A 14,926-nucleotide genomic window follows, 5' to 3' on the forward strand; every position below is an offset into this window, starting at 1 on the left:
TTATTTCTTGTGCCGGTAATTATAACTGAAATGGGTGAATTTTGATCCTTGTCAGATATTTTAATAATATATCATATGCTGTAATACTGTTATATGCAGAAATGAGTGTAAAGCAAACGATTCCTGAGTTCATTCACATTCCTAGAGGGCCAGGTACCTGTCCTAAATACTTCTGAGTTTAGACCAAATTATTCCCTAAACCCGGAGCAGAGTGCTGAAATTGTCAAATAGCTGACACCACATGCTGAGTGACATTTTTTTTTGCCTTGAGAAAAGGAGCAGAACCTAACTTAAAGACTCCCTCCAGTGCAAACTAAGTAAGGAGTCAGCGCAAGAACTGAGCATTTATACCTGAAACTGCAGTGTATCATTAGCAGCCTCTAAAACATTGATTCAGACTGTATGGTTTCATATGTAACGAACCAAAGGAACAATACAAACCAATTAACCTTCTTAACAGTTAGTTTCCAGATCTATTACATATGGCTGAATTACTCCAGTATTACAACTTGCCGTTATGTACAGTTGAATGATTTTACAGTGTTTAAGCTTAGTTGTAGGTGAGCTGGTGTCCTTGAGCTACAGCCAATAGCGAAGAGGTGGGTAGAGAGAACAACAACAAATCAAAACAAATACATTTATATTGCACACTTAAAAACAAAACCCTGAGCTGATCAAAATGCTGAACATGCTATCACACAGGCAGCAAAATTTTTTAAAAAGTAAATTATATAAAATAACTTTAAAAAAAAATGGTACAAACATAAAAACAAGGTAAAATCCATTTGTAAAACTACATAAAATAATATAAAATAACAAAACAGGCAAGGATAGCACCTGGTAAGATCAATTTCTATACAAAAAAAAGAATGATTAAGACCATTAAGAGCAGCCAAAAGGCCCTACCATGTGTATGTCTTGAAGTTTTTCTTGATAATACCAATAAAAGAGCAACATTTGATTAAAAGAGGAAGGCTGTTGAAAAGTTTTTGAGCTGCGACTGCAAAGGTTTGATCCCCTGACCCACCGGCCTCAAATGAGGAACGGTTAAAAGCAGTTGTCCTGAGGATCTGACAGGCCTTGAAGTAGAATTGGGACAGAGAAAGCCAGAGATGTACCCAGGTGCCAACCCATGCATGGCTTTATAAACAAATTAAAGAAACGTAAAACCAATTCTGTGCTGAACTTGTGACCAGTATAGAGATGAAATCACAGGTAATGCTTTCCACTTTTTGGCACTAGTTAAAAGTCAAACACATGGTGCACTTGATGGATATGTCCAACAACATGTTTCTGTCCCCCAAAATGTCCAATAGCTTTCCCCAGCCTTTGATGAAGAGTGGGACAACCTTCCACAAGCTCGTTACTGTGGTTTACCAGTTTCAGTAGACAGTGAACTTTTCTGTGTGTTGGAATAACAAATATGTACACTTAATCCTATGTTAGAATGAATATAATTAAAGATAATACTCAATGCTGTGTTCATATATATTTTGTTTTTATTGAAGCCTGATAAGGCAAATCTTATCATCAGCTGAAATTATCGTTGTTAGTTTTATTCGAATAACTGAGAGCTAATATTGTATTTTTGAAATGATTGTATTTTGTCTTATTATTGTTTTAGGGAGAACATACAATAGAAAACACCATCTATTGCTATTGTTTGGCACATCATTTTTGTAGTTCTTTCAGGGAGCAAAGCTGTCAAACTCTCGTCACTCTAACCAATAAAAATAACTGATGTAGAGACGGGTGACGGTTTTTAACCAATCATGTGGCGCGTTCTTCAATTACGTCATGCTAAGGAAGTGCGGACGTTCCTGAGCAGTGTAGTGTGGGCCCCAGCCTGCTATAACCGGCTCTAAGACAAGTAAACTGTCCAAAAACAGAAGTGGATGTAAGTCTACCACATCACACGTAACCAAGACAACTGACAAGCAGCGGACTGACAATGGGAGCCAACAACAGCACCCGCCGCGTGTCGTTTGAGTCAGACGAGAACGAGAATATAACAGTGGTGAAGGGCATACGGGTAAGTGACAGGATACAAACTTGCTTAACCAAGTGTTACATGATGCCTTAATTCAATATCAGGTAATGCAATAGTAAAATAGGATGTGCATGTGATGCTGTGCTAGCAAAAGTGCTACAAGGCGTCATTAAAAGTAACTAAGCTACATTAGCAGCATGGAAACTTTCATTCATTTTGAATGCTTTGTATGCTAACCTGAAGTGGTGAAGTTTACATTTAAAACAACGTGTAGCTCCTGTAGTGGATGTGAGATTCACACACACACCTTTTAAATGTCAGTTTGGGGAATGTTGACGTCAACAACCTTGTGCACTGCTGTCTGCTACTAATGCATGAATTAGATTATCTCTTATCACATTATCTGCAGCTACATCTTGATTAGAAATAATGTTGTTCTTTGAGAGTTTTCACATAATTGTGGAAACATGCTTGTGGTGTTAATGTAGTCATGGAGTGACTGCCAGCTTCTGCTATAAGAGAGCCGTCACAAGTTCTTTAATGCCACTGTCAGCTGAAGGCAAAAATAGATTGAGAGGCTTTAGCCGATCAGATTAGACTTTAGTTGGCATGGCTATGTCTATTATTACTCAGCTGGTAAGCCATCATGGAAGGACTATTGTTGCCTCTCCTCAAGGTGTAACCCTGTTTATTCCTTTGCTGTAAGGTTGATCTAAGCAGGAAAGATCTGCCTCTTTAACATCGTGTGTAGCTTTCCTTAGCTGCACAACTACACTGCATAAAGGGTCAGTTCAGCATTAGGGTGATACACTTCATGGTTGTCTTGCTGATGGTTAGATTAGAAGACTAAGGCCATTCACAGAGTTGTCTACCTGGAATCATAAGATATGAATAGCTGAGAAAAATGTAATCGAAAACAGATGAAACTGCATGCTTCAATCCCTCCAAAGTTCCAAAATCTATCTACAAGTACTTCTATAGCTCATTTATTAACATGTTGTGTGTGTTCAGTCAGTACACAAAGATAAATGTACAAACAAAGTGTGGTGTGACTCTTGTCAAATGTTTACTCACTGTGAGCAAATTTTTTACTGCAATATAACGTTCTGCACCTCTATGGAAACAGCAATACCATGGCTAGAGGTAGAGAGAACTAAGAAATTCCTTCTGGGTAGTATGACACCGTTATGATTTTAAGCTTATATCTGGATGTTTTTTCCCAATAAAACTGCATGTTGAACATGGTTTGTTTGAGAACTGTCAGAAAGTTTGAAATCTGTTGATTGTTTTTGTTGTGACAGTCTTTTAATGATAGCATACCTCTCAAACCAGCTGGTGGGTTTGAGGTTCAGAAGATTAATGTAATTAAACCAATCTCACAGTTCTGCTAAAACTTTTACTCTGTTCTTTTATGCAGCTTTCCGAGAATGTCATCAAGCGCATGAGGGAACCCGCAGAACTGCAACAGCAACAACATGCTCCCACTCCACCACCATCCACGGCACCTCCCCTCGCTCCTTCTCCTCCTCTGCGGCCAGTCCCTCCCCTCTTTGACCCGATCACCTCCTTGCCTCCTCCCCCTCCTCTTGTAGAACCTGTTGCACCTCCAGCTCCTCCTCCAGTTCCATCTGCCACAGAGACTGTGGCTGCATCTTCACCACCTCCTCCTCCTCCTCCTCCTCCTCCAGCAGAACAGGTAGCAGCACCCACCATAGTTGACATGGTGCTCCCAACTCCATTGACCCCAGCTACTGCTAATGCTGCTGCTGCTCCTGCTTTTGAGCCTGTAGCGACACCTCCTCCTCCTCCTCTCCCTGCTGCTGTTGAGACGGTAATGTTGCCAGCATCTCTCCCTCCTCCCCTTGCTCCTGCTCCCGCTGATCCCCTAATTCCCTCTCCCTGCCCTGCTCCACCTGTGGTTGAACCCTCCCTTGCACCTCCTCCCCTTGCAATTGAATCATCCCCTCCTCCCATAAATCAGCCCATTGCTTCTGCTCCTCCAATAATCGAATCCATTGCTCCTCCACATGTGATTGAACCTGTTGCTTGTTCACCTGTTGCTGAAATCATACCACCTCCCATCAAGATTGAGCCCATCGCCTCTCCACTGCTTCCCGAATCAGAACCCCTGTCTTCCCCTCCTGTTTTTGAGCCTGTCGCCATCTTGCCACCATCCCTCCCACCTTCAGGGGATGCTTTGTCCCCTCAGCCTGCTGAGCCATTTGCTGCACCTCCCCTGCCTGAGTTTACTGCTCCTTGTGAACCAGTTGCACCTCCTCCTCAGCCCACAGTGGAACCAGTAGCACCTGCTCCTGAGCCAGTGGCGGTACCTGAGTCCAGTCCAGTCCCACCACTTGCTGCGGCACCACCAGGTGAGTTTTATTCCAGGTTCCAGAACATTTGCGTTGGTGGCACCCTTCACGGATGGAAGCAGGTAAAGGTGCTTGCTTCACTGTAATTGTTTTATGAAGTATGTTGTTCAGTAATAAGATATTGATTGAAATTGTATCATGACTGACTGTTGATTAGGGGTAGCTTAATTAACGGAGAAACAGAGGAGCTGACCAACAACCCATTACATACGTAGAAGCTGATGATGAAGTAGTTGCGTCAGGAATTACTGAAACCTTGCATAGCAAATTACCTGGGAGACCAGAAACATTTTCCATCTCAGAATTTCTGCTTAGTTTTCACTGTATTCCTGCCGTTGTGATTTCTGACCTTGCAAGCCGCCACAAAAACTCACGTCTTTTTCTTTCAAACAACCGACAAGAGTGAATGCTCATTTATAAAAAAACCAAAGTAATAAATTGTTCTGGGTAATGGCTCATTTTATCCTGAAATGTATGGGGCACTTTTTCAGTAGCATGGCTAATTACAAGGCAAAGGTTACGTGGGACCGAACTGTCCGAGGATTTATTTTAAGTCCCGCTACATTGAATTTTAATGATGTTTATTGTGTGGGTGTTTACTGTAAGCCACCTTAAGCTTTTTGTCTCTCAGCTTTTCATGCAGATTGTAATTAGTCTTAATTTTAAAAATGGGCCTCACAGTAGCAACGGTCACATTGTGATGCATTGCCATCTCCTAACTGTTAATGAAATGATTAATTCTTTCTTGTAATAGCGTTAATAAATTGATGCTGTAATTAGCGGCCCTCCGTTCTGCTTCGTCACTATGGAGCTTGAGCTGTCATGATAACCCTTTTCCTTTCGGCTGTTTGTAAGAACACGGAAAGTGGTAAAGATAAAGTAAAATGTAGTTTGATTCATTTTATTTATTTATTGTTTTTTTCTGGATATGTTTACTTTTTCTATTTTTTTTTCTGAGCTTTTTACTTTAATTTGAGTGATTTTTGTACATGAAAGGGATCGCTCATAGCGAACCATAATGGACCAACACAGAATTATCTCCTGTGTCTACAGCGTCACACAACTCTATAGAGATTTATAGCATCTTTCTGGTCTTTGTTTTGGTTTTCTGGCCCACAGTTTTATTGTTTTTGCTGCTATTAGAACGAAAGCTCTAAAAACCCATTATACACTACCTGTCCAGCTACAGCGGAGAACAAACAGCAAATTTTGCCACTAATTGATGATCATAGGGAGACATTTAGCCTTGTAAAAGTGGGATGTTTCTCTCAGGAGTTGGTAGAGGTTAACAACTTACCTAAAGGACAGTGAGTATTGAACTTTGATTCTCTAGTTGACCAAGTTTATGACTCCAAATGAATACTCATGGTGTTTTGCATATTCTGATCTGTAAAAAGGTAACTGTTTGCTAAAACACTTGCTCTGATAATTTTACATGGTGACACTATTGCTCCTTTTCAGACATGCACTCCTTCCCATCAATCCATTACATTTGAATGAGCATCCTGGTCTCTTTTTCTGTAAACTTTGAGCTGTTTGTAGGAGTCTTTGAGTTTATTAAATACCTGCAGCATCAAGAGACTTGCATGCATTAGTGCATGTGGAACAACAAAAGTAACTTTAGTAATTACTTTTAATTAGAGAGACAGGTGAGCTGTCACACACAGAGTTATAGTTTAGAAGCTGCAATTAAAACATGTGTTTTCAAGCGTACTTAGATTGTGGTTTTGTCTGTAAGGGCATTAGTATGCATGATGTCACCTAATTGACCAATCTCATGTGACATGTCTTCCATCCTTCACTTTTGTGGGTGTATCTGAATGAAATCGTAAGGAACATTAACGTAAAAGTGACTCATGTTTGCAACTTTAACTGATTGATGAAGCCAGCAATGTTACTTATTCCATGTCTGTGAAGGACTTTTGTTGAGTGTATCAGTATTGGGCCGTCAGCTTGTTTTCACTGTCCCGCAACCTTGCAAAAAAATCAAACCACACTGATAACGAGTTAATTGAGTGACACTCAATAATGCGTATGTGCTGAGTCAAACAAAAGACAAACTCGCTCTCCTCCCTCTTCTCTCTTTCTCAAAGTAAAGTTTTAGCCTTATTGTCTCACTAATGTGGGCGCATGTCCCTTATCCCTTGACACATCCGGCAAAGGACATTTGAATGTTACCTGTTCATTACACAGTACAGAAAGGGGCCGTAGGTGCATGTTCTTCAGAGGGTGGCATCCAGGGTGTGGGCAGGCTCCCCCATCCTTGACTGTGCTCAATCAGTAAGGTAATTAAAAAAGGCCAACTTATGCCACGCCACACTGACTCCAGTGATTAAAACGACACCTCCGCAGTTTCACACAACAAACCTCCAGGCGTCATTAAGAGAAGGAGATGGTGGGCGTGTGTGTTAAATATTTATTTGGCCGTGGGGCTTTCATGGTATGACACAGGATTTTATGTGCGCCCCTCGCCTTTTAGTTTGAGCGCGTAAGTAACATTATTGGACAATGTCAGGGCACTTCTCCACGCTGATTACTGGCTGTCAGGCTCGGGGAGGGGTATCTGTTGGTCAATTACAGAGAGCTTGACAATGATAAAACTAAATGAACTGTAGCCGAAACCAGCCCAAACGTTAGCGCTGTGAGGCTTGAGAATAGCACCGTCCTGACCAGGTGGCCCAGGAGACCAGCGTTAAGAACTGAATCAGAAGCTTGAATGTGCATCAGAGTGCTCATGTAAGCTTGGGGAGCATTCTGAACGAATTCTATTTTCCCAGAATGGTGACCGTGACGGAAAATTTAATTGAATTTCTTCATGTATGTTCAACAAAAACACTCTCCGAGTGTAAGTGTGGAGCCACGGTCTTAGCAGAGTTTAATTTTTCTTCATGTTGAATAAAGTTATCACTCCATTGTTTGGGCTAATTAGTTTTTAGATGAAACGATAAATACAACAAGTCACTTCATTTTGCAACAGGCGAGGAGTGCACTCAGTGTCATTCTTATTAGAATCTGCCTACTGCTTTCACTGCCAAACGTAATGGTCATGAAAAATCACAAAACTGCTCATGTATTTCCTCTTAAAGTGGCCATCTATGCATGCAAGTCCTAAAATATTTGTTGGGGTGAGAAATCTGCATTGCTGCTATGTCTTTTTTTTTTTTTTTTTCATCCACTTCTGTTGCTGTTTCAATCTAGACACACTGATATAAAGTTTGATTCGAGGCGAATGTCTTTGGGGACCTTGTGTGCACAGTATATCTGCAGTGTTTGGGATAGTGAGTATGTGTTTGCATTGGCTGCATTTTTAATGTTGCTCCACAGTCACCATCAGAGTTTCCATTTATCTGCAAGTATGTACCTGACTCCTGCCAGACACTGACGCTTATACTCGTCATGCAACCATAATGCGCGTTGACATTTATTGAGGTATTTTGAATATACTCTTCTTGCAAGGTCACCTCACAGCTTATACCACGTTTAAAAAGTATCATAAAAGAGAGGAGAAAAGTCAACTCGGGCGATTGATCAAGTATGATCTTTTTAAGGAATAAAAAAAAAAAAAATGGTATGATGAATGTGAATGTGAATCTCGTTAAAAATGTTGCAAAGTTCAGCCCAATCCTCAAAGGGTACGACCTTAATGAGGCGGACATTGATTATGTGTGTCCACGAGAGTTGGGTATCGAGTGAGGCTCTCAGCAGGTCGGCTGTCTCTAAATCATGGCCTGAGTCAGTATGTGTGCTGATTACACCATAGTCAAGGTTGAACCTCCTACACCTTCTCCAATGTGCTATAAATATTCATATGCCAGAGCCCACACACTGCTCTGGACTAATAGCCTGCTTAAAGATGTCTCCCAGGTGCAGCAGAGAGAATGAGGAAAATGAGAGAGACAAAGGAAAACAATGGCAGAAATGGGAGTGTCTTAGTGTGTGCGTGCATAAATGGGAATGTCAAGCTCGTGAAATGCACCTCTCGCCTTTTGAAACTTTTCTTGTTGTTTTGTCAAAATGATCAGTTAGCGCCTATTCCAACACATGAGATTGAATGAACGGGGAAGAGTGTGAATAATAGAGAAAATCAGATGATCAGAATGGCACCTGCCTGCCAGGGCTGGAAGCCTGCTCCTGGCGCTTTTCCCTTCCTTTTTTCCCCTATTTGTACATAGTGAAAGATGTGTGGTGACTCGACTAAGCGCAAGGTAGAAACGTGAGGAAGTGGTAATGTTACAGATTATGCCCTCCATGCGGGTCCTGGGGTTAATGAAACTTCTGATGAGAAACGCAATTTGCCTTCGTCTATTATCTCCACTGCCAATAGCCTGTGCTCCATCGCCTCGCCTCCTCCTCTGTGGGTTTTTCCACAGGGTTTAGTGATTGGTGGAAAAGGGAAGGAGGGGGACACGTCTAAAAAGATGATGAGTTTTTAATCTTTTTAACATTTACATGTCCTACTCAGGATTGACACAGGCTCTGTCGATCTGGAATTGTCTCTGACCCTAACCAGCCTCCCTCAAGGACCCCAGACAGTGTTTATCATATCAGAACCTGTTCTCCGACTGACCCTGCGGGCCCGCTAGCAATCTGAAGCCTCTCTCTGCATGACTGGAGAGGATGTGGTGATAAATGGGGAGTTGCTTAAGCTTGCCTGAACTTGGAGGACTTTTTAAATTTTACTTTCCATTGCGCGCTACTAGAGGGTATATATTTTCAATGGAAGTGTAAGATATTGTAAAGGGCAGTTGATGCTGAAATCGCAGCCTTACCTTTAAAGTTCATTATGACAGGATTTGATTTTTGTGTTGAAGTGCCCAGTGTGTTCATGTAGTCTAAAGATTTTATGGAAGAATAGTACGTAATTGGAAAATTTTCAACAAATGCATTTTTTGTAGCTGTTTTCTAAAGGTAAAAGGAAAGACTTCCCCAGCCACGTTTGGGCAATACTGGTATTAATATTAATTAATATTGATATTACTACATTCTTGACCGCTATGGATGCCAAGTCGATATTATACAACTTACTAGTCCGCTTGGAGGACTTTGTTTCATACATGTGCAGGAGATTAGCATCTGCATATTCCACACATGCACACTACCACCCTTGTTGTGTAGTTGCTGACCCTTGCTTACTCACAAAATGCAAATGTCTTAAGAGGATGCCTGTTGCTGCTTTTAGAAGATATGAAGAAGCATTAACAATTAGCACAGACACCACAGAATAGTGTAGTACCAAAGTACAGGAAATCATTGTTTATTTCAGAAATTTATTGAAACTTTGATTTGAAGCAGTTTATTTAAAGATGCAAGACTTTTCTTCTCGAGAGGATATTTGACTTACGATCTGCTGTATTATCCACTCTGTACAGTCCATCAGTGGTATTCCACCAAAAACAACTGCTTTTGGCTGCTTAAAAAAAAAGGAACCTGTGAATGCAAACCTCAACGGCAAACTTGTGAACTTTAATAGCCAAACTGTGAGCTAAAGGATGCTAAATCAGCAGAGTTGGCTGGTTGAGTGACACGTTTGCTTCATGGTTACCACGTAAATATTAATATATCATGTCTTTCTGTCAAAGCCGGAGCCAAAGGTGACTGGTTTTGTGGTCTTCTTAGTTGTCACTATCGCAGTGATATCGAACAGACTAGTTGGCTGGAATGACATCACAGTAAATATGATGTTGATCAGATATATTGATATTGATAGCTGAGTCTGTCATCTCCAGGAGTCACACGTGTAACTAAAGTGCACATTTCTGGATGTCTAGTGTTCACTGCATTATTCTTCTCAAGCGATAGCATATCTCTCAAAGATTTTACAGATTTTTATTTGATGTGATGTAAAAAGAAAAAGCATTATTGCTTGGGACTTGACTGACGTCGCCGTGACAGAGCCTCTGCCTGGCTTTCAAGCCTACAGGTTGTCTTTCTTCTGAACTTCTTAACACAGTTGTAATTAGACTCTCCTCTGCAATGAGATCAATTGTGCTTCTGAGTGCAGTCTGACACGATGGATATAATTTTCTCACCCTCTGGACTGTAGGTGACGGCAGCCTCTGTCTTTGAGGATACACTATGCAGCAAGAAGTTGTCAACTGTCAATCACCACCTCTGTTTGTTCTAGTGTTTCTTCTAAAGCCCTGTCAAACCGAACCTCCCACAGCCTGACGCTTATTCATTCTCTTTACTGTACCAAATAGTCACACTGTGACTTCTTGTTATGTGTTGTTTGCTGCAGAGAAGAAAAGTTTTCTAGATGGTAGAAGGCAAAGAAAGGATTAAGTTAACTTGTGATTTTGTGTATTTTTGTGTGTTTGACGCAGGAGTGAACAAATTACTGGGAGTGTTGTTTTACTCAGGTGCTGAAGGAGGTGAAGATTCTAAAATGAGATTTTATGTATCCATGACACCACTTGCATCATCTAGTATCTCTGTAACCAGGTGCTGTCACTTCAACGGTATCGTTTACCTATTTTTATCTTAACACCAAACAACTGAAGAAAATTACGGTCTTCGTGCTGTCAAGCTTTTAATATTGAAAGGTTATTTGAGATTAATAACAACGTTCAGACTGTTTAACACCAACTTAAAAAATTGGAACTTTTTGTGTCCCTGATTAACTATTGACATATTATTCAGAATTTAATGTATCTAATTAGTGAAGTAATGCATCTTTATTTCAGTTTTCATAAGTGTGGAATATATCGAAGGCACTGAGGCCAGTACAGATACCAGTTAACAAAACCCACCCCCCTAAAACTAAAGTTGTATAATCAGAATCAGCAATCCTTCACGCACAGGTTTTAACTAGTTGTCAGGGTCAAGTGACGTTTAAAACATTTATATGACAGTTGTATTTTTAATCTACAATTTGGGTTTCTTGCTTTTAGACTGTCTATAATCGCAGTAATTAGGCTAAAGGAAGGGTTTAAATCTGAGGGGTAAAAGCATTTAAGGGAGTGAGGCAAGTTGAGGAGTTCTTTCCGTTTGGACAGATGTGAAATCACAACTATAGTAACCCCTAAACACCGCAGCTTTTTACAATTACAGAGTATCTGCTGCTACTCAGAGCAATGCAAAAGCATAAGGCAGTTTTACTTTACGATATGGTGTTTTTTTTCTTCCCCTCTACGTGTTTAACTGGCCCGAGATGATAAATAAAGAGCAGCTTTGCATATTTCTGGCCCTTTTGTTTTCCCCCTTAGTGCTAATCTGATTCAGCTGGAATTAGGTTTTTGTGGCCTGCTGTTACCACATGTTACCAGGTAATAATAGACTCTGACAATAAGGATTATCCCATCTAACTAATGCAGTAGGAGAGTAATCTTGACAGACTCCGACACTTCCCTCCCTCCCCCCACCTCTCTACCCAATCGCTGCAGTGTCGCAGCGCACCGCATGGCACTTCTGTCTTCAGAGCACGTTTTGGCCTGGTCGCCGGCTGGCATCTTTACTTTCATGCTTAATTACCTGCCAAGATAGACCGGCGAAGACACGGAGTCATACACGTATGACGTCCCTGACATGAATATATGTAGACGAGGTGGTACCGTGCTGCTGTGATTTAAGGATGTGTGTATGTCTCTGTGTGGTTTTTACTGGAAGTGTGTGTTGTAATTCTGTAGGTCTTTGCTGCCTATGACACCGACACACACACACACACACACACACACACACACACACACACTGTAGCCTGAGGGCCAAGCTTTCAGTCCCACATTGCTTCACTCCCAGCAAACACAGAGAACTTGCACTGAACTCAGTAAACACTTCATAAAACAGCTGAAGTCATGAACCAATCAACAAAAATACGACTGCTAATGGCTGTTTTAAGTCATTTTTTCCGGCAACCTTGCCAGACATTACCCATGTTATTTTTGAATGATATCTCCTTTCCAATGGCGGTATAACAGATCTCAGGGTTTTTGACATTTAAATACGTCATCTTTGACTCTGAGAAATTTCAACATCGTTAATCTTTCATTAGCTTTGCAACTTCCATCATTTTCAAACACGATTAATTGCAGCTTTAGCCGACGACAACCCAAATACTGACGATTCTCACTCAGTCATTATAGACTGAATGTTCTTTCTGAGCAACACATTTTCTGATTAATGCAGATGTTGCAAAACTTTTTAGAAAAACACCCACTGTTCTCTTCCCCTTTCTTTTTTTTCTTTTTCTTTTACCTTTTAGACCTTTTTGCCTGTCAGCAAACAATAGCTGTTTACTTAAAATGTCTCACTTTAACTCTCTTTTTTTTCCCCCTCTCTGCTTCTTTTTCTATTTTTGTCCCCAGTGGATGAGGAGGCCCTGAGGAAGAAGATCACTGATGAGCTGTATAAAGGCTTGGAGCAAGACAGGGCCAAGGCAGAGCAAGAACTGCAAGCCTGGTTAGACGCATGCACACAAATGCACAAAGACACACACACACACACACTTTTACTCTGGAATGGGAAAGTAGTTTTTGTTTACAGCCTTGGTCAAATCAGTTTGGTGTTGCCAAGGGGCTTTTTAATTTCAGAGGTAAACTGATCGGTGTAATTTGGAGTTAAAATCTGAAAGGCTGAATTTTCGGTTTTCCCTCTGCGGTGTGTATTTTTGTCTGTCCTTTTCTTTACCCCTCATCTCCTTGTTCCTTCCTCCTGTCTCATCATAACAGCCTGGATTGGGGGGTGCTACAGGTACTACAGTGCCCATTCCTGCTCCAGATTTTTATAAGAAACGGAAGACATTTTCAAATGTGACCATTTTCCACTTTCATTAATAGTCAAAAAGGTCAGCACAAGTCTTTCAGATCCCCACTGTTTCCAATTTACCTCTCTTCCGAAGTACATCAGCACTTTTTCTTTTTTTTTCGTCCTCGCTCTCTTTCTGCTCTCTTCTCGTTCCCTCGCTCTCTTCCGATCAATTAATCATGTCTGAGGAAAGGAGGGCGCTATCCTGAGATAATTTCCTGGGTGTTGAGTGGGTGATCCATTAGCCCTGCCTGATGAAGAAACACACTCTTCATGTGAGGGGCATATTCCATTCTCTCCCCTCTTTAGTCTTCTCTTCGCTCCTTTCGTATCATCTCCCATCCTCTCCTCGTCTTTCCTTTTCTTTCAGCCTCTAAAGTAGCAGGTGTACATGCCATAATGTCGGATAATCGTGTTGCTCCCTGGCTTTTATAGGCCTGGATGATCTCCAGCAGTCCCTGCCGAATGAACAACTGTGATTAGCCACTAAACACACCCTTTGTGCTACATGGGGGGAGAAGCACAACCTTTCTTCGTGTATCCAGGAGGAGGTAGTGTTAGCCTAGCGATTAGCCTCATTTTTGAGGCTTTATTCAAGATGAGAGAAATTAACGAGTGGTTTTGAGAAATCGTTTGTCTATTGATTTTTATTTTTTTTTTCTAGCTATTTTTTTTTAATGTAACTGCTTCCTGCAGCTCACTTATTGATGTCTGTTCACAGGAGTAAGTGCTTCAAAATTACGCCCTCCTTGCAATTAACTGAAATCACGGTGGCTTTCAAGCCCTCAATTTTTGTTTTCGCTTGGCATGGGCTGTGTTTTCTCTTAAGAAGGCTTAACTGAACATGGAATGGTAAACAAGCAGCCATCAGTCACACAGCACTTGTGCGTGTTTGTGCGAATAGATGCATATTAATATCACTTTTTAATGTGGCCTCGCGGTGCTGCTTTTTTCCTTTGCTCGGTTCGTCTCGTAATTTTTGTTCTGTTTGTGTTTGTGTGACTGCGTGTTCATGCGTGTGTGTTCCCGGTTAATAATTTGGCAGGCGGCATTACATCAAGGTGTTTTCTGAGGTTTAAGGGGAGCTTTAAAGGTGTAGCTCAGTGGTGGGTAAGATACAGTATGTGGAAGAATTTCAAATAATGAAGCTTGAACACTCGACAGCATTGACTGCATTACGAAACTTACGTAATGCTTAAGTTAAGTGGCAAAAACTAAAGTAGCAGTTTGTGTGGCAGCTATGTAACTGAATTCTGTTCATGTCAGGGTGCGACTTAGCTCATCATATTCCTGCTTATATCTGGCTCCTGATGCTTCCCAATGTCATCAGATTATGAATGAAGTGTTGCCAGTGGGGTTTGCAGCTTCACATACATTTCTTGTGGCTTGTGTATTTAGCTATTTATTTAGTTTTTGACATGTGTCACTTCACTACCCCACTACTCTACTCTGTTTTTGGAGATTCCTAAAAACTTACCCTTATTTTCTTTGTTTAAAATGATTATAAAGTCATGTTTACAGTACCCTCTGTGGTTATATGTTTATCACTCAACAGTTTGGTGTTTTGGCAATACCAAACACCATGGCTCGCATCACAATAGGAATAAACAATACTTTATAACTAACAGACTATATATTTTAAATATGTTAAAGCAATTATTTACATCTTCACCTCATCATGTTACTTATGTACACTGTAAAAACAAACAGTAATTTTCAATAATTATTTTACATTACATCATGTGTGTATTACTGATAACATTAAAAAATTGATATATAATGTCCTATTTTAATTGCCACTAATTGTGTTTTAAAAGTAGATATG

The 14,926-nt window shown here is 40.7% G+C and overlaps 1 protein-coding gene across 1 annotated transcript; it reads left to right on the forward strand.

The window, feature by feature from the left end:
- Window positions 1-1,804: 1,804 nt before the first annotated feature.
- Window positions 1,805-13,095, forward strand: LOC103371609 (formin-like protein 14). The gene is made up of 4 exons (XM_008300982.1): window positions 1,805-2,032; window positions 3,408-3,686; window positions 4,275-4,362; window positions 12,663-13,095. Exons 1-4 carry the CDS (start codon window positions 1,952-1,954, stop codon window positions 12,896-12,898), a joined length of 684 nt encoding a protein of 227 aa, XP_008299204.1. The 5' UTR covers window positions 1,805-1,951; the 3' UTR covers window positions 12,899-13,095.
- The last annotated feature ends 1,831 nt before the right edge of the window (window positions 13,096-14,926 follow it).

This window comes from Stegastes partitus, unplaced genomic scaffold (genome assembly GCF_000690725.1).
Source record: "Stegastes partitus isolate 25-593 unplaced genomic scaffold, Stegastes_partitus-1.0.2 Scaffold1619, whole genome shotgun sequence".
NCBI classification, from domain to species: Eukaryota; Metazoa; Chordata; class Actinopteri; family Pomacentridae; genus Stegastes; species Stegastes partitus.

Coding starts and splice junctions, on each gene's coding strand:
- LOC103371609 (XM_008300982.1), top strand. CDS start 1,952: ATGGGAGCCAACAACAGCACCCGCCGCGTGTCGTTTGAGTCAGACGAG. Junction 2,033..3,407: donor CAGTGGTGAAGGGCATACGG/GTAAGTGACAGG, acceptor TCTTTTATGCAG/CTTTCCGAGAATGTCATCAA. Junction 4,363..12,662: donor ACTTGCTGCGGCACCACCAG/GTGAGTTTTATT, acceptor TTTTGTCCCCAG/TGGATGAGGAGGCCCTGAGG.